The 26238-nt window shown below is 41.6% G+C and overlaps 1 protein-coding gene across 1 annotated transcript in view; it reads right to left on the reverse strand.

The window, feature by feature from the left end:
• LOC126282432 (neurogenic protein mastermind-like) overlaps positions 1 to 26238 on the reverse strand; it is a 456429-nt gene that overhangs the window by 368080 nt on the left and 62111 nt on the right. Inside the window, exon 3 of the mRNA XM_049982089.1 lies at positions 7238 to 7339. Within this exon, the coding sequence (XP_049838046.1) occupies positions 7238 to 7339 (102 nt within the window). The remainder of the gene's footprint in view (positions 1 to 7237; positions 7340 to 26238) is intronic.

Genomic DNA, 26238 nt, shown 5'->3' on the forward strand with positions numbered 1-26238 from the left:
TACATGACCAATGAAAGCACCTCACCAAGAATTTTAAAAATAAGCATGCCAACATCAAGAAAACAAACAACACTAAATATCTAAGTGAAAACGTAAATGTATAAAGTGAAAATGAAGCAATTAAAATCAGAAATGGAAAAATGAAGTACGAAATCTGTACTATAAAAAATGTTTCTATAATGAAGTGAAATTAAGGCACTATAATACATTTGTAATAGAGGAAGACCTGTGTGGGTCAGAAACACTATTTTTTCGGGATGTAAAATAGCATTACAAGATTTGTAATAGACAGAAAGAAGAATCTTACGAAAAATATTAGGTGTAATCGAGAACAAAGATGACAGTTGCGTTTTGAGACCACAAAAACAGTTAAACTCATTCTGCCCTAAAATAACAGATGAGATCAAGAAAATACGTCTAGAGAGAAATAAGGAAGACAAATAAATAAAGATGATCAACATATTCTTCCAAGAAAATGGTTGGGAGGTAAAGGACTTAGTAGAAATACTGACTGAATAAAAAACCTTACTCAACAGAGTCAATTTCGGACTAGAAATCAAATGGTCAGATGAAAGGAAAAGAGAAATAAATAGTTATCCTGACGTGGTCCTTAGTTGGCCTAAAACGAATAAAGAAAGTGGAGTCACGGAAGAACTATGAAGAAATACTGCTTTTATGTACAGCTTCAAGAAAGATGGCCAGACCAGCCGTTACTGGAAGAAAATCGGATTTCCGAAGATCTGCAAACATCAAGGAAAAGACAGCTTTCCATGCAACTCAAAATATCAGCGTTTTTTTGTACAAAATCTGTTCGTTCGTTGGTAGTCATCAATATAACAAAGTGAAAACAATGATTGGTTACTTAAAAGCACAGTACGTACTTCGGTAGAAGCAGAACGGTACGTGCGAAACAGAGGAACAATTACTCGTAGTTCATGTGCGTCACAACGTACTGACCATAATCCCACGGTGTGGAGAGTTTCACTGAACAACGGTTACACATATTTATTAAAACATATAAAATATATGGCCACACAGGCACTAACGTAACTTAGCTTTCCATCCAAGAATTCCACAACGCAACGAAACTGTCAAGATAAAACTTCAAACATTTACAAACATTCTAGCAGTCTGTGTTACACTATTTTCCTTTCTTTTGGCAGGTTTTCCATGTATTTTGGAACTGTGTGTTTCCATCATTTCTGGGCTACTTCTGAATTCAGTAGAGGGACGTGCAAGCAATGTTTTCTTCCGTACTGAAGATGTTAATATTAGACATTCCATCAGTAAAATACAGCAAACCACTAACACTTTCTAAAAACCATCAACAGCCTATACGACACATCGGCAGTGGAAGACAATTTTCACCTACAGCACTCGCTGAAGGAAATAAACCTACCGCTTCATGTAGGTTTGCTCTGCTCTGCAAATTAAAAGAACCGTGTGTCGCGAAATCGAAAAAGAAACTGTAACCAAAAAGAATGATGCAGCGTACAGAAGAGTCAAAACAACCTTCGTTGAAATTAAAAACAAAACTGACAGCATTAAGGGTGCAAGAGATATTCCACAACCAACCGAGAGGAGGGAGTAGATAGGTGGAAAACGTGCACTGAAGGTCTATTCGATAGAGAGTAATTGTCTGGCGACGTGATAGAAGAATAAATGGGAGTCGATGTGGAAGAGACAGATGAACCTATAAACACTACAGTCAAGAGTTCGACAGAGCTGTCGATGACTTGCGACCAAATAAGGCGGAAGGCATAGGTAATGTTCCTTCGGGATTTCTAAATTCACTGCGTCGTGAAGTGGGAACCACATGACCATTCAAAAAAGAAAGAAGATTTATATTGAACGTCCCGGCGATTACGTGTCATTAGAGACGGAGCAGATGTTCGGAATGCTGAAGGATGCGCAAGGAAATCAGCCATGCCCTTTCAAAGCAACAATTGCGATTTAGAGAAATCACGAAAAAACTAAATCCGGATTTGAATAGTCATTCTGCCGTATCCCAGTCCCGTGTGCTGATCACTGCACCACATCGCTCGGTGGAACGACTATTCATGCTCACACGGAATCTACGAGACTGGAAACATACCATCAGATTTTCGAAAAAATATCGTCATACAATTCTGAAGATAGCAAGCGCTGATAACTGCGAGAATTATCGTACAATTAGCTTGAAAAAATATCGTCCATACAATTCCGTAGATAGCACGTGCTGATAAGTGCGAGAATTATCGTACATTTAACTTAACAGCTCATGCATCTAAGTTAATGACAATAATAGCGACAGAAGAATGGAAAAGAAAACTTGAGGATCTCTTAGGTGACAGCCAGGTTGGATTTAATAACGGTAAAGGCAAGAGAGAGGAATTCTGACGTTGCGCTTGATAATGAAAGCAAGACTTACGAGGAATCTACACATATTCACGGGAGAAACATGTTCGCCAAAGTAAGATGTTCGAAATTCCGAGAAATATGGGAGTAAGCTATGTAACATAAGAACCAAGAAGACAATATAAGAACGAAGTGCTTAGAAAGGGTGTAAGACAGGGCTGCAATCTTTCTTCCTTACTGTTTAATCTGTTCAAGTGTTCAAATGAGTGTGAAATCTTATGGGACTTAACTGCTAAGGTCATCAGTCCCTAAGCTTACACACTACTTAACCTAAATTATCCTAAGGACAAACACACACACCCATGCCCGAGGCAGGACTCGAACCTCCGCCGGGACCACCCACACAGTCCACGACTGCAGCGCCAGAGACCGCTCGGCTAATCCCGCGCGGCACTGTTTAATCTAAGCACCGCATAAGCAATGGCGGAGATAAAGGATACGTTCCGGAAAGGATTGAGATCGAGAATGAAAGAATATCAATGATACGATTCGTAGATGATATTGCTATCCTTAGTGAAAACGAAGTAGAATTACAGGAAATACTGAATTAAATGAACAGTCTACTAGGTACAGAATATGGACTACGAGTAAAACCAAGGAGTAGCAGAAATGACACAATCGATAAACATAATGTCAGAACTGTGGACCATGAAATGGAGGAAGTGAAGGAATTCTGCTACCTCAGAGGCAAAATAAAGTATGGCGGTCGACGCAAGGCAATAAAAGGCAGATTAGCACAGGCAGAGGACATTCCTGGACAAAATAACTCTACTAGTACCAAACATGAGCCTTAATTTTGGGGAAGTAATTTTTGGCACTGTACGTTTGGAGCACAGCACAGTGAATCACGGAATGGGGGGAAATCGGAATATAAGAGAATCGAAAGAAGCATGTTGAATATTTGATTGAGTTATAAGATAAGAAATGAGGAGGTTCTACGCAGAATCGGAGAGGAAAGAAACATTTTAGTAAAATACGAGTACTAACACTGAAAGTGTGCATTGACTGTATACCGTACATTTCTACACGCAACACCCATTCTCTAGTATGGAAAGTAACATAAAATATCGGAAGCACTGCTTTAAGACACAAACATAACAAAGATTGAGATCTATTATGCGAAACATCAAAATCAGAGTTATGGAAACGACAAATATTCCTCATGCACTGAAATTAATCATAATTTTCGCTGCTCTGCCATTGAATATAAGAGGTAATTTCAAGTGTGATATATAGGAGATTCATAATTATCTCAACTGATACTGATTGCTTTCAGTTTTCAGGCTACAACGTAAACAAAAATACTGAAAAAAAGATAGCGTTAAGGAGCCAAAACATGTTTGGGTAATGCTATATTAACAAGAAACAATTGGTAATTTGCATACGGAATTCGTTGCCCAGTATGATATGTTATACTCGGTTACCGAGCATGATAAGTATTGTAGGAGGCAGTTAATCATCTCAAATATTTGAATGTTGCTTACAAGATTTACGTCTGTGAACACTATCTGCAATTCCAACTTATTTTGCATGTGACTACAGCGGTTTCTGATCGATAAGGTACCACAAAATATTATCCAGCATGATATCAAAGAATTGAAATGCTTTCTGATTATCAGTCATGAGCGTCTTCTGGGTACAAGCAGGCTATTATTATTATTATTATTATTATTATAGTAAAAGTAGGTGGACCTAAATGTATTACGGAGTCCACACATTCATCAGTAGTTACGCCCAAAATCAGAACCTTCTGTTCTGTTAACTGTACACTACATTCATCACTGTCAATATATTTTTGGTGGTATGAAACCGGATGAGCTATCTCTTTTAATAATGTTTAACGCTAACCCATTCGTGCAAAATCAGTACATAACGTTCGTAAAAACTGGTAACAAAATTCGGATCTATTGGGTACAATAGTTTTAGTCTCTGCAACACCTCACATTGTAAAGCGCCTGCAATACTAAAAAAGACAAGTGGAAACTATACGGTGGCCTAAAAAAAAAAAAAAAGTTACTAGTTTAACGTAGACGGACAGCCTTGAACTTTGCACAGGCTTGGAGTGCTGGACAGTGTAAACTCTCCAGAAAAGGGGGGGGGGGGGGGGCATTGTAATTTAGGCGCCACGTCTGTTAAAATCGGTACTGATGCATGATTGAATTAAAACCACTTGTTGTGCGAAGTTAGAGCCAGCATCTTCTAACAGCCCTAAGGACTAGAGAAGCCAAGGATTTGTTAGTATAGGGAGACGACACACTGAGTACCTTCACAATGGTCCCCCGTCTTGGGTGACTTACACGTCGCGAACAAGGGAGTGGTTTCTCCGGTCGTGAATGGACCTCTTGTTTGTGGACTACGGCTCTTCCGGTAATTAGGGAAACCCTGCAGAATTCGGCAGCTCATTGACTTAAGTGTCACATCACTAGAGGTGTAAAGAATGGTGTTGTACTCCAGGCCGTGAATCTCCGCAAATATATATTTGGGATTACCGTCCCGTCTATGATGAGGTCATTAGAGACGGAGCACAAACTCGGATACGAAAAAGATGACGAACGAAACCTGCCGTGCGTCCCTTTCGAAAGAACAGACCCGGCATTCGTCTTGAGCATTATAGGGAGATCGGAGAAAAGCTGAAACTGGGTCCTGCTTCCCCAGACTGCACCACTTCGATTGGTTCTCCTCTCAGTGGCCAACTTCACGTTTGCCAATCGACACAGATTCTCATCTTTCTTCCGGAAATTTGCAGTGCTTCACCTGGAACGACGTAGGTACGTTATGAAAAATTCTTATCAGATATACTTTCAAAGATGGTGGCCTGCATGGATCTGTGCCGTATTGGACATAACCCTAGCCACTCACTCCTCTCACTTAAACATTTTCACTAACCACACCTAAAATTACGACGCTTCACCATTATGCAGCTACACACAAAATTTGTTTTCGGAATTTAGTAGCTTATAGCATGCAACAATGTTTCTATTGGAACAACGTCTTTGGTACAGGTACAACTAAACCTAGGTTTCTTATTTACTTCGCCCAAATGACATGCTTGTGATTTCTAATAATTTCTGAGTCTACTATGTAATTTCGTAATAACGAATATGCATACCTTTTCCTCAATCAATTTGCTACGGAAGAATTTTTTCGACATTTCAATGGCAGTGGTGTAGCGAAGTATTTTTGCTTCATGACTCATTTAGTTTGGTCATTTCAGCTTTTGTCAGTTCGCCTACATGATCACACACGACAGATACCTGATTCAACGTGGGGAAGTTGTCGAGAAACAGAGGAGACTGTAGCGTATATTATGGGTTCAAGTACTGGCACTCACACTGCATGAAAACTATTTACGACAACAAAGAAGCCAAATTACAGCCGCCATACAAGCCCATGACCAGTCTACAGGGTAAAGACGACATTCAATTCAATACTACCTGACTATCCAGCGTTGTCCCATTACTTATATAGTTCAGTCTTTTACTTCACAGGAAAAGGAACCTGATCTATTTGTAGAATAAAATACAAATAATTTGATTTACGTGTTCTTAAAACTAAAAACACAGTTCACAGTTGTATGTTCTAAAAAATCCAGAACATTCTACAAAATTCTGTTGGACTATATTTGAACTTCACCAGTTAGCCTAGCTACCCACAAAACTATGGATTTGACACTAAAATCAACGAGACTTTCACCAGTTAGCCTAGCTATACACAAAACTATAGACTGGACACTAAAATCAATGGTTTACAATTTTTTTATATGCCATACCATTTAAATCAAACCCCATACCTACGGGGAGGTGGAAGAAGTGTCCTACCACCACAGTATTTTGTTTTTGTTGTTGCGGCTGTTGTTGAAAGTATTAACTCGTATATATAAGAAGTTTAGTTGAAACTTACCACAGCGAGCCTAAGTCAGTTATTTACTTATGTCATTTCCTTCCAGCCCCTACCTGCACTCCAAGGGGTGCCTTACCCCACAGGAATCATTTTCAGACAGTAAGTCTAGTACATAACAACACTGGTTGAGTAGCACCATGTGTTCTAGACTCATCTTGAAGGAAACACACATGCATCAAGTAGATATGGTGAACCACGTAAACTGTACAACTCTATTATTTCGTAAATGGAGGTTGGTACAACGTTTGATCAGGTTTACAGCAAAATTTTCGCAAAAATAAATAATTTTCGAAAAAAATATGCCAAAGCACGTGGAAAGTCACTGTTTTATCTCTAAGATTTTGAATGTCGTTTAAGAAAGTATATCATACCCATCGTTGCTCCAATATCTCGGTAGATAAAAAATATGCGAGTGTTACCAATACAGTGAATTATATGCCCCTCTGCTTACTATCATTTACCGGAAAGCTCGTTTCGATATCTGCAACAAAATGGCCCGGGTGTCCAAGTTATATTGTTCACTTCCTTCTATATATCTATTTTCGCCGAGCGATGTCACGCAGTTACACTGGCCTAGAGTTCGAGAAGAGCAGGGTTCAAATCCCGGTCGGACCTCCCCGATACATGTTTCAGGTTGATTTTGTAAAACAGTTCTGGCAAATGTTGGGACATTTCCTGCGATAAGAGCTACAGCCAGTTTCCTTTCAAGCCTTGTCCGTCAACTCACATTACACGACGTATGAATGGGCTAAGGGTTGTCAACACTAGACAGTATGTGGCATGTGAACTAAGCAACAATTGATCCTACTGGCCAATTTACATACCTAGTGAGTGAGTTACAGTTTCGTGTCTAGTGAGGAGAAGGTCGATGAAACCTTCCTTATTAACGTAACATTACACAACAATGTCAGAGGAAAACATATCAAAAATAACGGCATACCTGACAGAAAACCTTTTTTACGCCAAACTCTTGTCGCTGGTGTGGAACCTCAGGGCTGTGCGCGCCGGCTGTTTGCGGCGATGTGTGGCCCGTGCGTAGGAACTGCGAAATAAAGTGTGAGGCACGTTCGTACCGAAAAATGGAATTTCACAGGAAACGACGTGGAAAATTTTTACAAAATATATTGGGCAATCATGCAGCCACGAAAATTATTGCCAATTATATCGATATTGTGTGCGTCATATGGCCTGCGTAACATGGAACACTAACACGTAACTTTAAAATAAACAAGCAGGCCACAATGTAGTAAATATTTTAACCCAGACGTGTTTCGGTAGGACGTTTCACCTGTGAGTGAGCTGAAAAGCATACCATTTTTTTGGTTTAACAAAAACGTTATAAATGGAAAGAAGACAAACGTTTCTTATTTCATCTTGCGTTTTGAAGTGGTACAAAAAAGGGAAATTCGTCTGGGTTAATATATATACTTCTTTGGAACAAGTGAAACATGCATCCTTTTTAAGATATTAAGACACACTATTTATATAGCTGCTGCGGAATACCGCCATTCAAGTAACACTGTTAAATACCAAATAACTATCGTCCAAATTACCGACTTATAGCTGAAGATTACGTGTACACAGTGGATATAAAATGTACTGGTAAGGAGAATGAAGAAAAATAAAATCTCTTATCAATCATATCGCTGATGGATTCTATACGTATATGAAATAAAAATCCTGCAGCATGCTACATTGAGAAACACAATTACCTAGCAAAATCACAGAAGTCTATCCCGGCGCGAGCTGTTACTCAGGCCATGGATAGGGTCTGTGCATTATGTCAACGGCACACGGAGAGGAACTTTGAAAGAACACACAAACATCTCATGAGGGCATCTTACTGACGCTTTACAGGCGGAAGGGTTGGAAAGTTCCTGTTACTGAGGGCCGGATAACGAAATGTTAGAGTACAATGTCTGACCTTTACGAAAACGTCCCGAGTCACCTGCACAGGCTAGGACGACAGAGACTCCTAAACACAAGTAGATTAATTAATTCAGATATTCCTATGTGGGTTGTATCGTCATCAGCAAGTAGCTGCACTGATAACATTGACATTGATCGCCCAAAAAACCACACACACACACACACACACACACACACACACACACACACACACACAAAGCAGCTTTGAACAAGAGAATAAGGAAGTTGAAATATAAAAGTTCCTATCACCTCTATTTCGCATCACAAAATGCAACGTCACCACGGACGTATAAGAGAGTGTAACGGCTCATGTAACTGGGTATTTCTATCGTGCAACGGAACTGTTCGTAAGACAACAGTGCCACATTCACGTATGGTTTAAACTTAATCTCGTGGAAACCATGACGTAACCAGGGGACATTGTCGCAGTGCCTCTCCATAGCGAATTAATGTATATATAATATTATTTACTTCAATAATGCGAAGGTATGGAACCCTATGTTCGAAGTCCACTTTAAACTGAAGGTCCCCTTATAACTGGTTCGGTAAGTCAGTTCAAAGTTCAGAGGAAGCCATGGGCGTATCACTTTCAATAGGATCATGCCCAGTAAAGCACTGCGATGTTCACACAAATATTCGGACTGGTGACAGCTTTAGCTTTTTTTTTATCACGATATGTAATTATGATATGTGGTCACTAAGTGGTTCATGTCTATGTACTTTAATAAATTTTATTTAATGATCAAGTATATCACTTAAAGTAATGTAATGCTGAATGATACGTGCAAAATACGCCAGTACATAAACCACATAAAAGTAGAACAGCACATAGGGACTCTGACTAGTGTGCAACATGGGCAGTCCATTGTAAATGCTCTAATGCACTCCGCAAGGTGCTAGCAAATCGCAACCGCGCATTCAACGTTGACAGGCGCATTCACGACGACCCAGTCAGTCAAACGGCGGGATATTACTATAACTCTTGTCAAACTATATTTTTTTATATCCATGTGCAGCGGAAGATTCGCACTGAACCACCTTACAACGTAAATACTGTCTTTAACCTGCTTTCATTCTTTCGAAAGCGCACCACCGCGATTCAGTGGTCAGGTCCTGCCTGCTGGCCACTTAATGCGTTGTCATTCCCCGAACCAATACACAACCATATCACACATCTGTTCAGCTAGTCCCTATGGATAAGCTGAGGAGATAATGCGAGGAAAAATTACAGCGCCATAAACTTTCAAATGCCATTCGTTACGCTGTCTATTAGCGTCTACATTCAACTTTTTCCTCGAAATATTTCTCGAATCACGCATGACCGACTTGTACAACGTAAAGCGCTAGCTTGTGAGACAGAAAGGTTAGCCAGAATAGCATAGAAGCCGCGCGCCGGATTGACGACCATGGCTGGTGCACCGCCTAGCCTAAGTTAGGGATGGCGGTTATCGCTGAAACAACCGGTTTTCGGTTGTAACGGTTCTTTTCCACGCCAGTTTAACCTGACCGTTAAAACCGCTGAAAATAAGTGGCTTCTGAAATAAATGGAATAAAAAACAGAAAATCGCTTATTTCCTATAATAATTGTAGAAACCGAACAAAGACTGAAAAATGCCGACTCTCTCTGTGCCAGGGTACATAGAATTAAAATATTAAATTCGCCATTTTTCTCGAAAAGTGACAAGTGACTGAATACAGCAAAAAAAATCATCAATATTCTCCTACTGATCTTAATTTTTTGAAACTGGTCAAAAATCATGTTGTAATTGGGGTCGTACGACTATTTGGACATTACGAAAGTCAGTGCTATACGGTGACAACTGATGTTGAAGAATCCTATTTTTCGTGTCCAAGGGCTACAAGTACACAACACAGGCAGTAGATAGCTACTTTTTACTGTGTATTATGAATGAATTGTTCGTAAGTTTTTAATTTATTACTGTTACCATATGTTCCATAACCTTTCATTGTTTCATAGAAATGGCAGAGAAATCGTTCATCTTTTAAAAGCTAATGAAGCATTGCATTGCATTGCTAAGTAACTTCGTAAAAATATTTCGAGATTAGGAATCATTCTGCAATATAACGGATGTCCGGCGACGACAGCGAGAAACTATCGTATAGACCTGGTGGGGGCAAGTCTTGCACACCGCACATACAGGCGTACCTTAAGCCACGACACACGGCAGCTGGGACACCATTGTCTCAGCAATGCTGAATCAGTTCTTACATCATTTGTCCCTTGCACGTTTCTGTGGACATGGTTATTAAAACAGTACCGATCACATTTCCCATTTTCTGTAATAACACAATATTTTAGCACTGCTGCTTGGGCTAATTTAGTTTTTTTACTTAGGTTTTAGTCAAACATAAAAAACCTCTCTTCTCACTGAAACAAAACACCTACCGAAAAATACCGGTCATGTCGAACTAAAATACCGGTACAAGTTACGACCGGTCGATTTTCCCAGCCTGGGCGGTTACAGACGATCGTTTACGCAAATTCTGGGTTGATCCCCAACTTCCACCTCAGAAAATACGATTAAAAAAACAGTTAAAATACGAGCACACAGAGGCCAAAGTCTACACAATTTACAGACAGGAGGCGTACATGATTTCCCGGCTTTAAGTACCTGACGAATGAGGCGATAGGGAGAGCATTCGGAGGCAAAGTTGCATAAAATTGCCGAATCCTGAGTGTTGCAGACCCCGTCCACAACGGCATTAAAGCTAAGTAAAACAAATAGTAATTCTCGAAGTACGCCTAAAGGTATTCAAACAAGTTCATTATATCTGTGACACATCTGTTTTAGTATTAATATTTATTTTGTGGTTGCCTGGGAACTTTGTTTCGTCGAGAACCATGTGTTACTGAACGTATGAATTTCATTTACGCTGAATGAACCTACCCCCCCCCCCCTCTCTCTCTCTCTCTCTCTCTCTCTCTCTCTCTCTCTCTCTCTGTGTGTGTGTGTGTGTGTGTGTGTGTGTGTGTGTGTGTGTGTGTGTGGTGTTTTTTAGCCTTGTCTCCGTGACGTGTTACGAAACTGTAAGACAAATAATTTTTAAAATACTTAAGCTCCACCTTCTTTCTGTACCGTTCAGAATGTTGTACCTAACACTACAAGAAACTTTAGAACTTTATCTCTGATGTCCCCATCATACTGATAAGTGATATCACAGCAAAGATTTTTGAAGTGTGTTATTGTCCTAATGTCGTAATGTGGATGTAGGTTTTTAATCACAATATTCACTTCGGTAAGCCACGTCAACGGCATTAATTACTAAGATACCACAATAATATCTATTTGATATATTACGTGAACGGTAACAAGTTACTGCATGATTTCGATAACGTCACTTGGTTACCAGATGTAAAATTTTGGACTCAAAAAATACGGCAAATTAAAAGATTAGTTTTATTGTACACTGAACTCTCACTAATATCGGCCCTCAGCTGTCCGGCCTCTCAGTAATGCGGCACACTTCCAGCTTCTAGTCGTTTTTACCTGAAATGACGCCTACAATAATGAAATTTCGTCTGCAACAATGTTATTAGTTAATACAATGCTCCAATGTTGTTAGTTAATACAATGCTCCAATGCTGTTAGTTAATACAATGTTCAACATTCCTGTGCACTTTGAAATTGTGGCTTTTCTTATGGATCATTATCATGGCTTCAAAGGGAAACACGTTATTCTAGACCTCAAGCAGAAACCCGAAATTAGGTATAAACTGAACTGAGGTTCTTCGCAGAAAACCGTTGTTGTTGGCAACAGTGTCAGACGAATAACTATTTATGACGAGCAACTTCAGTAGAAAACAGGTAATCATAGGCTCACAGGAAAAGTTACGACGAAACTGATGAATAAGAGGACACAGGAGGAGAGATATCTCAAACTGTTGGTACTGAAGCTGGAGACGTCTCCCTAGAGTACACTGTGCAACAATCAGAAACATAGCAGGAGCTATGAAATGCTTGTAAAGCCGTTGTGTGATGAAGCGTTACTACCGTCGCGTATCATCATGGTAACAACTTAAACTCTGGGACATGTTTCATAGTGCATGTCGAATGATACTAATATGCATATACACATCAGACACGCATCTACAGACTTCAAACATTGAATTGTCTCAAATCACGATAGCATTTTTTGTAAACCATCAAATGTCTTAACAACAGTCCCCGATCCCCTTCAAAAAACTTTTTGTTGATGTGCGTATTATAGCCATTATCTACCACTCGCTATCATTAAGCACCCGACGCAGTCCCCGTTCACTTTTGTTGACTACTTGTGATACTACATTAAGCCATAAATTACAATAAAATTTTCCGTTTGTCCCTGGGACGAGAGACAGAAATTACATAACATTAGTTCGTCTGTATTGGACTAATTTTTGATCAGGTTAAACTATAATTATTGGTGTTCAGCCAGATAGTGGTGACCGTTAAAGAAGCTCCTTAGTTTGAAGGACGCCCGTACTGGGGATACCTTCCCTGAAGGTAGATGGCGATTAGGACCAGGCAACAGATGGCAACCTAACAGATCTGGCGAGTTCCTCTGAAGTTGCTGGTAAGACAGGTGGGGTCGTTTAGGATGGCAAAAGAAAATAGTGCCACCCTAAAAGTCGGCGCTTTCTTGCTGAACTCCAGCAGGGTCACTCAACCTCACTTACGTCGTTGTCGACGGGCATTCAACGCGTGGAATCCGTGTTCATCACACAGGACCTCGTGGATAACCGGTAGCCGCAGTCGGCACAACATGGCGAGATGCTACGGCCTAATGACAGGTAACACGAGGTCAAGCTCCACTGTTGCTCTTCATTGCTAGCAATTCTTTCTCTTGCTCGTCTCAACCTTAAACGGACTTTAGTAACTACATTTTCGCAAATTTTATCTGAACTGATGTTTGATAACATGTGGACTCGATACTGAAAACTAGTGCACTTCTTCCTTCCGAATTCAGTTCTTAATATTCGTTTTCTGTCGCTTTGTGAATCTTGAATGCAGAATATATCGCAATTCAGGAGTGACGTTGGGCTCTTCCAGTTGTCATGATTGTGGTACTATCCTTCCTATTACCTACATCCACATGAATAGCTCTGCTCAGTCAGTGTTCAAAGTGACTGCTTGATTCACACTTCCAAGTTGTATCGAGTTAAATGCTTCCAAGGCGGCGCGATATAGTAACACCTTCACAAGGTTCCATTTATTAGGCGAAGCGGTGGGCAGGTGACATGTAACGCCACATACTTCTCTATTCGCATGTCATCAAGGAGGAGAACCTACCAGTTCCTTCCTGACACAAAAGAAAGACCAAGAATGATATACTTCTTTCCGACTAAGGGATCTATACTCTACCTGCTGGGACATGGTCCATATTCCATCTACTACTAAAAATACGACAGCGCACCACAGACAGTTGTGGATGTGGAGCACTCTGGGAATGTGCCACAATGCCAGATGTTACATCCACCTATTACAACATTCCAGAAGCAGTGAGAAGATGAACCTCGGGGAGGAACAGGAAGAATTTTCTAAGACCCTGACAGACTCCTCCCCATATCCACCCACACCTTGTGTGGCACAGTAGCGCAGACCTTTGAATCCTGAGCCGTACCTCAGTGCGCCTTGGCTAACTATCAAGACAAATGAGAAATCCAGCTTGCTTGTCATACCAAGTACTGTAGCGTAGTGTAGTGTTGTTCAAAAATGGTTCAAATGGCTCTGAGCACTAAGGGACTTAACATCTGAGGTCATCAGTCCCCTAGAACTTAGAACTATTTAAACCTAACTAAACTAAGGATATCACACACATCCATGCCCGAGGCAGGATTCGAACCTCCGACCGCAGCGGTCGCGCGGTTCCAGACTGTAACGCCTAGAACCGCTCGGCCACACCAGCCGGCAGTGTAGTGTTGTATAGCAGTGTAGTCCAGAATTATAAAATACAAATTTTGTGATGTAGCAATGCTGTATACTGTAGCAGGCCAGTAGCGTTTGCCTTCTGGATTCTGGATGCACATATAACTGCGCACCAGATGGCCAAATGTTCGTATGCAGACTTTTTTTTTCTTTTACAAAAAAAATCGTCTTTTTCTTCTTATATAGATATTCTCTGTGGTTTTCTTCCCTTAAACACATAATGCTTAGTTATTATCAACACATTTGAAATTATTTTAAAGTATTATGTGCTAAATTCATACCAATTCATGTGCAATATTTTGTCTGTTCTTGTATATAAATAACAAACTAAAAGAAAATAGCAAACAACTAAATACGTCATCAAGGAACCGTATCATGCAGATCTGTCCGCGGTAAACCACTCGCTCATCGATATAGTTCTTTACATCCCTCTTCTATATACCAGCTAAATATCGGTGACGACAATGTGCGACGATATCGTACACATTTCCTGATTTTTAGCTTCTTGTATCATACATTCTCGTCAGTGTTGTCTACTCCAGTCTGCTTCGGATCAAGGAATGGATTACTGCTTTATCCTTGAAGTTGAAACACTGCCTAAGAAAAATTTAACCCATTCCACTTTATAAATAGTAATATCAAAGAAAAATGGTAAAGAGCATGAAGTACGCAGCAAAACACCAGACTAGAAAACTATATCTGTCGAATACATGATTTCCAAACCTTGAACCGTTAATGAAATATTAGTGTGCACGTCACCATTAACTTCTATTCCGAACTCACGAGAGACAGGACACAGCCTTGAAGTGCATGTCGCACAAAATCGCTGCAACAGCGCTTCAATCACAGAACACTGGGGACAACTCTCGGGAACTCGTTGAGTAAAAGCATTTATCATACAACAAACCATTCGTCGAGAAACAACATACAGGGAAACTCTCGTTCTGGGCCTGCCGCGTGGTCACGCAACGAGGGCGCCTCTGCTGCGGCCTTTCTGAATGCTGGACAGAATCAAAACAAGAGCGCTGGTGGAGCAGCGCAACAATTGGGAACGCCGGTCGGCCGGAAGAAAGGCTGCAGTGCCAATTAGGGGCGCAATTAGAAGTGGCCGCCGAGGGCGGGCGTTAATTAATTGCCTTAATTGCCGTTCCCAGCACCTGGCTCCTCGGCGCGGCTTGTTGACGCTTTGCAGACCCGCGGCTGCCGCGCAGAAATGCGAGCGTGCCGGAAAAATTCGCACACAGTCGCACAGCGCAGCTGCAACCTAGAAGAAAGCGTAGACTGCTTCCGGCGCAATCGCTATGCAAACGTCCTCACAAGCCAATGGGATTCGAGACGCGCCATTCTCGTAGTTTCCAACTCACGCTCATCGCAATCTACTCTCTGAAAGTGCTGTAGCAAAATAACCATGAACTATTGTGTTTATTGATTTTGAAAACCCTTACTTACATTAGTAAGGTACCAACGTCTCATAAAGAAATTGCTTTTATGCGGCCTCTTGCGAATTACCTCTTTGCCCAAGAAGTATAATATTTTTCTCAAAAGGAAAACTGGTCATGTTACAAGCAAGAGTGCAACTCACGAGTAGGTTTCCACCGTGAATATTTTAACACTGTAGTAACGATTTGGAAGTTACCAGCTTGACAGTACTACTTACTTAACAATGGCCTACAGTTCAACCATTCTGAACGCCAATATTTACATCCACAGCTATACTCTGCAAACCTCCATGAGGTGCATGGCAGAGGGTACATCCAATGTATCAGTTATCAGGGTTTCTCTCGTCCCATTCACGTATGGAGCGCAGGAGGATACGTTCACATTGCGGAGGCCTCTCTTGGCCTGTTCAGATGTATGGTTCAAATGGCTCTGAGCACTATGGGAGTCAACTGCTTTGGTCATTAGTCCCCTCGAACTTAGAACTACTTAAACCTAACTAACCTAAGGACATCACATACATCCATGCCCGAGGCAGGAATCGAACCTGCGACCGTAGCAGTCGCACGGTTCCGGACTGCGTACCTAGAACCGCGAGACCACGGCGGCCGGCTGTTCGGATGTACATCGCTGGCCATTAACATTGTAATACCAGACGTATGTTGCGTGTATATACAACATAGTAGGAGGAGTAAATCACAAATTTCGTTCCGGAGACCTTTTCAAGTCTCAAGCATCTACCATGTATATATGCAGACTGAAGCGACGAATGAAACTTCGTATCAAGGTCGTGGTCGGAAGCCTGGTCTCTTGCTCATTAGGCAGATGCGTTAACCACTTCTACCCTGGCACACTGGCTGGCACAACACCACGGACAGCAACCTTAGCACGCCTCCGTCCTCACCCCAAATTCCCATTCACGTCTCGGTCCACTTGGTGTTCCCTCTAAACTCGAACTCGTAGGCTCTCCAACTGTACTGGAACAGCACCTCCCCATCGAACAAAGTGGGCTGAGACGTGGATGGAAATTTGGATTGCGGAGGGAGGCGTAGTAGAGTAGTAGTCCGTGCTGTTGTGCAAAACCCACTGTGTCAGGGTAGTGTAGTAGTTAGCGCACCTGCCTAGTGTGTAGTAGGTCCTTGTTCATATCCCGGCCTTGATACAAATTTTGATTTGTCACTACAATCGACATATATACATTAAATTTGTAGGTGATTTCGGAGTATTCACAGAGCAAAATTTAGTACACAAATCTGCCAACTTTTACACGAACAATGCCTCTAACATGGCTGGGCATGGAGAAGTACCAAATGACAGTTGTGGGTACTTTGCCCCATGCTGCTTCAACTCCAAAGCGGGGTTAATGTCTGGATTAGTTCCAGCGTACCTGTCTCTCGGCGCTCCATGAACAGAATGTTTTCCCTGCGTGAGAGATCTGCAGAAGTTGCTGCCCAGGGCAACAATCGAACACCCCATAGTCGGGGTAGGTGAGGACAGCACGCCTCGTGCAGGTATTCAACTAGCCACAGAACTGTAGAAGAACTGGAGACTCTAGAACAACACTTTAGTCCTAAATCTGGGGAACTGCGATCACAGCTACAGATGAAAGCAGAAAAGCCAAAAAACACTTTTCCTTAGGGAAATGATAGGCTCAAATTGAGCAAACAAACAACGCAATATTGGCGAACCTCTGTATTACAGAAAACCTGACGGGCAACGCCAGCTCTATTCGTAGAGCTAACTAGTCAGCACTAACAGGAAAGTCGAACACACAAGACAGAAACAAACTCCCAATGACTTCACACAAAGAGCAGCCGATTCCATGATCACATTGACCCGTCAGATGACGACTTTGTATGTTACAGGTACGCTCACGCCAGCTGGCCCAGGAGATACCATCAGAGACCAGCTACAATGGTAACACCCGTCTACCAACATTTCCTAACACGCACAAATGAAATGCCAGTAGCCCCACCACCAGCCCAGACTATCGCAGAAGATCCCTCCCGCCCTCACGGCATTTGCAGTGGCACTTTCTTCCCTCTCCCCTTCAAACCGCTACTCTTCAATTGCTTTCTGTCTGCTGTCTCCTAGATCGTACCATATTGTGAGTCATCGCATCCAGACGTATGGACATCATCACAAACCCGCATCCTGTGATTCCTCGATTCGAATACAAACATTACACAGAGGTGACAGCAGAACTTTTTGTGTTGGTCACTACGCTACTACGGGCATGGAGGGGCTCCACTTCTTCCAGACAGCACAGGCAGCATGCATTCTTTCGTTACATTGTTGAAAGATAAGTTCAAAGGGGCCTGAACACATAAAAAATAATGCCTCTTGTCCAAAGAACCGACTATACAAAACCAGACGTGGTCGTGTTAGTGCGCAATGGTACCCCACACCATCACGCCAAGTGCTGTCCACCGTGATCCTGGGACTCATCTGAAAAGACGAAGTGGTTCACTTCTGTAAACTTGTGTCGTCCTCGGATGCAGCCCTGCTCATGTGCCTCTCTCTGTTGTCGCTTCAAGAGAAGCTATGACAAGGATCGCCGTGCTAACAATCTTTGGTCCTTCACATTGTACTGTCCGTCTGAGTACGTCTCTTTCTGCAAATTCAAGACGTGACGTGGCTGCACAATTGTGCACGGGCGAGCAAACAATGTCGCTCCTCTCGAGTGCTAGTCGCACGAAGCCGCCGACACCCATTATGGCATCCCGTACAGGTCTCAACACATCGATTCCATGCTTGCATGACAGTCGTGGCATTCCGTCCACTGCAAGCGCGCAGAGATAAAGCGCCTACTCGACAGGCCACTATGCTACCACTTTTGAATTCCGACACATGTTCTCACAAACAAACGACATTCAAATGTGATTTTAGAATGAGAAATGAACTGTCTAATCTTTCCTTATATGTAGAACGTAAGTAAGGCAATTTTGTGTGACTGCGCGAAAATTCTTATCATCTGCACATCCAATCATGTAGTAGACTTCAGCAAATGTGACGTTTCTTGCATGCCGTCCTGATGGTTTTGTAGTTTTAATGACCAGCATTCTACTTTGACAAGTTGCTGTACAACGTATTCATCTCCTAGTAGTTAGTTTAGAAAGGTTAATTTGATTTTGTAATTTACTTTCTGAGTATTTTACTGTTGCACTTTTCAAACACAGCAGCTGATGATGACTTGGTAAGAAGTCGAAACCGGGAATGATACCATTTGCGTGATAGGAACACACGGCTTACTAACGTTAATTGTGGCCCTTTTCAGTATCATCCAGCATCATCCTTAGCCATTCTTCACGACTGCATGCACGAACCTCAGTACTCTGTAGGATTTGCGGTGGGCATCGGTGGAACCGCTATAACTAAACGCGTGTGTCGTCTTCCCAGAGCTTGCACCTGTACCGTCTATGCGTGAAACACGTAGTAATTCGGAAGCACCAGGAATATGTCACCAGAAACGATGAAGTGGTGGGTCTCAACAAGACATCGATGCCAATTCTAAGAATCAGGCGCACGGCAGCAGACACGGCAGTTCCGACTAAGACGTTGTACCGTTTGGAAAGTACATTCTTTTGCACAGAAATGATCATTACCGAACATGAGAGATAACTTTCAGTGCAGAGATGCTCGCTGACGCGAATTGGAGACAGTTAGCAATCTTATTAACATGGAAAGCAAGCGACGTTAAACCTAAACATCGAGCTACAATGATGGACAGGAATCCAACTCTGACTTTCGTGTTTAATGCTTTTACAACAGATTCAACTCATCACCCTCGAGCCTAGATCCTGCCTCTGTTTTTTCACCATTCATAATCTACAGATTCAAACTCTGAATGAGGACTGAATGATATTGCTACCTTTGAATTAAGTAAGTAGGTTGGTAATGAAGATAAACGTAGGAACGCACGCTGATCCCCATGTCCTACACGGGGCAATATGCCCTCGCCTTCTTCCAACTAAAGTATGGAATCACTCAGCCACAGTTGGATCTATATTTTAATGTGGAATCCCAGCGATAGGTGACAATTTTCACATACCAAGGCACTACCAGCGCTGAAATTTCGTTTCGTCATAGAAAAAGTCCTAAGATCGACCGGGGATTAAATCGGACCTCTTGAATTTGTAGCCGTGACCAAGTCAGCGGATCCGTATCCACTTATACTATATTATATTTAGTAACGAATATACAACACCCTGTACTACCTTGTTGATCTATATCTGAAGCAAAACATTCAGCCTTGAAATTTCGAAATAAAAAGTTACGAAACTATGAACAAATTTATCAATAAGGTTGACAAGGGGATTCAATAATACTGAACAGTCTCCCATTTGCTGATGACTTCGCTTTAGTTTCTGAAAATGTGATACCTGCTGCAATAAAAATTTATCTTTTCGAAGAAATAGCATAAAATTTTTTAAATCAGGTTTTAAATTGTAAGACATTTCCAGGAGCAGATGTGGACTCTGACCACATTCTATTGGTTATGACCTGTAGCTAAAACTGAAGAAACTGCAAAAAGTGGGGAATTTAAGGAGATGGGACATGGATAAACTAAAAGAACCAGATGTTGTACAGAGTTTCAGGGAGAGCATAAGGGAGCAATTGACAGGAATGGGGGAAAGAAATACAGTACAAGAAGAATGGATAGCTTTGAGGGATGAAGCAGTGAAGGCAGCAGAGGATCAAGTAGGTAAAAAGACGAGGGTAACAGAAGAAATATTGAATTTACTTGATGAAAGGAGAAAATATAAAAATGCAAGAAATGAAGCAGGCAAAAAGGAACACAGACGTCTCAAAAATGAGATCGACAGGAAGTGCAAAATGGCTGAGCAGGGATGGCTAGAGGACTAATGTAAGGATGTAGAGACTTATTTCACTAGGGGTAAGATAGATACTGCATACAGGAAAATTAAAGAGACCTTTGTTGAAAAGAGAACCACTTGTATGAACATCAAGAGCTCAGATGGAAACCCAGTTCTAAGCAAAGATAGGAAAGCAGAAAGGTGGAAGGAGTATATAGAGGGTCTATACAAGGGCGATGTACTTGAGGACAATATTATGTAAATGGAAGAGGATGTGAATGAGGATGAAATGGGAGATACGATACGGCGTGAAGAATTTGACAGAGCACTGAAAGACCTGAGTCGAAACAAGGCCCACGGAGTAGACATTCAATTCGAACTACTGACGGCCTTGGGAGAGCCAGTCCTGACAAAACTCTACCATCTGGTGAGTAAGATGTATGAGACAGGCGAAATACCCTCAGACTTCAAGAAGAATATAATAATTCCAATCCCAAAGAAAGCAGGTGTTGACAGATGTGAAAATTACCGAACTATCAGTTTAATAAGCCACGGCTGCAAAATACTAACGCGAATTCTTTACAGACGAATGGAAAAACTGGTAGATGCAGACCTCGGGGAGGATCAGTTTGGATTCCGTCGAAATGTGGGAACACGTAAGGCAATACTGACCTTACGACTTATCTTAGAAGAAAGATTAAGAAAAGGCAAACCTACGTTTCTAGCATTTGTAGACTTAGAGAAAGCTTTTGACAATGTTGACTGGAATACTCTTTTTCAAATTCTGAAGGTGGCAGGGGTAAAATACAGGGAGCGAAAGGCTATTTACAATTTGTACAGAAACCACATGGCAGTTATAAGAGTCGAGGGACATGAGAGGGCAGCAGCGGTTGGAAAGGGAGTGAGACAGGGTTGTAGCCTCTCCCCCATGTTATTCAATCTGTATATTAAGCAAGCAGTGAAGGAAACAAAAGAAAAATTCGGAGTAGGTATTAAAATCCATGGAGAAGAAATAAAAACTTTGAAGTTCGCCGATGACATTGTAATTCTGTCAGAGACAGCAAAGGACTTGGAAGAGCAGTTGAACGGAATGGATAGTGCCTTGAAAGGAGAATATAAGATGAACAACAAAAGCAAAACTAGGGTAATGGAGTGTAGTCGAATTAAGTCGGGTGATGCTGAGGGAATTAGATTAGGAAATGAGACACTTAAAGTAGTAAAGGAGTTTTGCTATTTGGGGAGTAAAATAACTGATGATGGTCGAAGTAGAGAGGATATAAAATGTAGACTGGCAATGGCAAGGAAAGCGTTCCTGAAGAAGAGAAATTTGTTAACATCGAGTATAGATTTAAGTGTCAGGAAGACATTTCTGAAAGTATTTGTATGGAGTGTAGCCATGTATGGAAGTGAAACATGGAAGATAAATAGTTTGGACAAGAAGAGAATAGAAGCTTTCGAAATGTGGTGCTACAGAAGAATGCTGAAGGTTAGATGGGTCGATCACATAATTAATGAGGAAGTATTGAATAGGATTGGGGAGAAGAGAAGTTTGTGGCACAACTTGACCAGAAGAAGGGATCGGTTGGTAGGTCATGTTCTGAGGCATCAAGGGATAACCAATTTAGTATTAGAGGGCAGCGTGGAGGGTAAAAATCGTAGAGGGAGACCAAGAGATGACTACACTACGCAGTTTCAGAAGGATGTAGGTTGCAGTAGGTGCTGGGAGATGAAGAGGTTTGCACAGGATAGAGTAGCATGGAGAGCTGCATCAAACCAGTCTCAGCGCTGAAGACCACAACAACAACAACAACAACAGTATTAAAACTGCTCGAAATTTCTGAAAACAGATTGTGACCAAAAAAAGGTTAAAAACTGAAATATCTTGGGGAGATAATTCAAGAAAATAGTTTGAAAAATCTGCTAAACGGGAAAGGATACATAAACGGGAAGGGCATAAAAATGCCTGTCTAAAATGCAAACATAAGCCATTACAATGAAGTAGTAAATAATAATGTCCATATGCAAGCGAATGTCTACCATTGAACTGTTATTTAGATAAATTAGAAATACTAGAAGGAGAATTATTAGGAAAATACACTGAAGCGCCAAAAAATTGGTATGAGCATGCTTATTCAAATACAGAGATATGTAAACAGGCAGAATACGACATTGCGGTCAGTAATGCCTACATAAGACAACAAATGTCTGGTGCAGTAGATAGATCGGTTACTGCTGTTACAATGGCAGCTTATCAAGATTTAAGTGAGTTTGTACATGTTGTTACAGTCGGCGCACGAGCGATAGGACACAGCATCTCCGAGTTAGCGATGAAATAGTGATTTTCTCGTAGGACCATTTCATGAGTGTACCCTGAATATCAGGTATCCGGTAAAACAGGAAATCTCCTACATCGCTGCGGCCGGAAAAAGGTCCTGCAAGAACGGGACCAACGATGACTGAAGAGAATCATTCAACGTGACAGAAGTGCAACCCTTCTGCAAAATTGCTGCAGATTTCAATGTTTGGCCATCAAAAAGTGTCAGCGTGCGAACCATTCAACGAAACATTATCGATATGGGTTATCGGAGACGACGGCCCACTCGTATACCCTTGATGAATGCAGGACACAAACCTTTATGCCTCGATAGGACCCGTCAATACCGACATTGGGCTGTTGATGACTGGAAACATGTTGCCTGGTCGGACGGGTCTCGTTTCAAATGATATCGAGCGGATGGACGTCTACGGGTATGGAGATAACCTCATGAATCCATGGACCCTATATGTCAGCAGGGTACTATTGAAGCTGGTGGAGGCTCTGTGATGGTGCGGCGAGTGTGCAGCTGGAGTGATATGGGACCCTTGATATGTCTAGATTCGACAGTGACAGGTGACACGTCCTGTCTGATCACCTGCATCCATTCGCGTCCAATGTGCATTTCGAAGGAATTGGGTAATTCCAGCAGGACAATGCGATACTCCACATGTCCAGAATTTGCTTCAGAGTGACTCCAGGAACACTCTTCTGAGTTTAAACATCCGCTGGCCACCAAAATCCCCAAACATTAACATTATTGAGCGTATCTGTGATGTCTTGTAACGTTCTGTTCAAAAAGATCTCCACCCCCCTATACTCTTACGGATTATGGACAGCCCTGCAGGGTTCATGGTGTCCGTTCCCTCCAGCACTACTTCAGACATTAGTCGAATTCACGTCACGTCGTGCTGCGGCCCTTCTGCGTGCTCGCAGTGGACCTACACGATATTAGGCAGGTGTACCAGTTTCTTTGGCTCTTCAGTGTATTAGACCTACGAAAAAACTATGGAAGGATGGAAATTACGAATGATGAAATTTATCAAAACACAGAAAACATACAAGACGTAAGGAGAAAAATAAAACTCGTATTTTTTGAAATTTACATCAAGTGCAAAATAATAGATTATCCAAAAAGATTTCCAAATGTGGATCGAAGCGCTAAAAATTGAATTATAAATACATAATACAAAAGTTGAAGAAACGACTGATGGAAGTGTTCAGGGAAAAACTACTGAATATGGAAGTATTGCAAGATAGAACAGTGATAAAAACTTGTCTGAAGCGTCCAGAAGACAGGAAGAAAATAGTGAACAACTGACAGAATGTTCGGAGAAAAGAAAAACACGGAGCACGGAACTGAAATCGGCAAGTGGTTCTTAGTTGACCCATCTGAGAAGAAGAAATAGGAGAGTACACAATAAAAGGGTATATTTATAAGATGGGTCCCCATATCTTCCTCATTACTCTTCATCCAAATATTAACAGCTTTTTTCTCTCGTTTAGTCATGTTCAACGTTTGTGAACTGTACATGACTGCTGTGTATATCACTGTGTTATAGATTGTCATCTTAGTGTTCGCTGATACTGATTTTGAGGTGAGCGCCTGCCTGAAGGAATACATGCACTTCATTACCACTATTATTCTTTCCTGCTGTTGTCACTAATAAACCAAGATCTCAAGCATATGAAATGGTGAACTCTCTTGAACCTAGTGCCATCTATCTCACGAAATCGTCCCTGCTCTTGTCTTCTTCCTAACTGCATTAACTCCGTTTAGTACTGATTCACCTTGAACCCAACCTTCTGTGCGTAGCAGTCCATATTCTGATACATTTATTTCGACTCACGCTTTGATTCACTTGGTAGTACTAAATCATGCGAGACAATTGAAATTCTCATACATCTGTACTCCAACCCTCTTTTGTTGCCAACATTCCCTTATTACTTTCTCTAAGATGACACTGAATAAACAAACATTATGGAATAAAACAGTTCAAGATTAAATGTGTTGGATTTTACTTATTTTTTTACCATGAAGTGAAAAGCTGGCAAGGGAGACTGTTTAAAACAGAATATAAGTGGAGATGCCTGACAATTCAGAAGACAACTATTGTGGAAATACGTGCAACTATTTTACTGACAGCGAAAGTGTTACAAAAGTATGATTCGAGAGACAATGGAGTTGGAGGCTGGAAGTAAAACTGTTGGCTTTATTTATTATGATTAACCATCTTCCTATCAAGTTTTTATCGTAATATACAGTCTATGGTAGTGCAACAAATTCGAAACGTCTCGTTAAGCTTCACGACATATGAAAACAAGTAAAAACTAGCAGTTCCTAGCATGTAAAAGGCTTGTGTTCGAATCCCGAAACGCCCACAGAACTTCTCTCTAGGGGACAGGTATCAGTGTTTCGAAGTGCAGACCTATGCTGAGTTAGGGCGTGTTCTGAAAACTTGTAGACCATATATAAAAAAAAGAAACAAACAACTCCAAGCCTCGGAAGGTCCAACGGTACCGACCGAACGCCGTGTCACCCTCAGACGATAGGCGTCACTGGATGCAGATATGGACGGGCATGTGGTCAGTACACTGCTCTCCCAGCGGTTGGTAGTTCTTGTGATGGGAGTTACTACTTGTCCATCAAGTAGCTCCTTAATTGGCCTCACAAGGACTGAATGCACCCTGCTTGCCAACAGAATTCGGCAAACCCAGACGGTCACCCATCCAAGTGCTTGTCAAGCCAGACAGGAATCAACTTCAGTGATCTGACGGGAACCGGTGTTACCACTGCGGCAAGGCTGCTGACGCAGTCTACAAAATTGCTTTTAAAACTTAGCACTTTTTCTGTTGTGTAAACTTTTCACCTGTCACAAAATTTTTCTGTAGAACGCTGCCGATAGCTCACTAATCAGGCTGTCAGGAGTCCATCGAAATCAGTACTTCTGCTGATGAAGACGACTCTAGTGTTTCTAATGTCTTTTTTCTTTTTACTTTCACCATATTTCTGAACAAAATATAAACCTTACTGGCTCGCACAGGTCACAGGAACAATGGATTTATCGCTCACTTTCGAGCTCCTACGCACCAGGGACACATCAGCAATTGGTGGCAACAAACTGAAGGTCACTAGGAACAGTTAAACGATCGCACATCCGATTAATTACCTGATTATTCTGATCTCGAAACCAGTTTTCGTTTGACGAGCTGGGCTTTACGTAAAGATGCAGCGCTCCACTTCTTTAGAATCTTAGTAATTTGTAGACTTTGGCGGTGACGAAGCGGAGGAAGTAATTGCGTATACAGGTTCACTCTCATGAGGTGCGATTAAAATGTCGAGTCAGCGGGAAGATATCACTCTCTTTCAGGCACGGGTGACAGAAAACTGAAACTACTTGACACGAGGCAGCCCTTGATGTTCTGTAACGAGCCGACGGTCCAAGCCTGTTTTACATCAAGATGCATAACGTCATCCCCGAATTTTACACTCTATGCCCGCTGTTATAGTAAATAT

The sequence above is a fragment of the Schistocerca gregaria genome, chromosome 7, assembly GCF_023897955.1.
Source record: "Schistocerca gregaria isolate iqSchGreg1 chromosome 7, iqSchGreg1.2, whole genome shotgun sequence".
NCBI classification, from domain to species: Eukaryota; Metazoa; Arthropoda; class Insecta; order Orthoptera; family Acrididae; genus Schistocerca; species Schistocerca gregaria.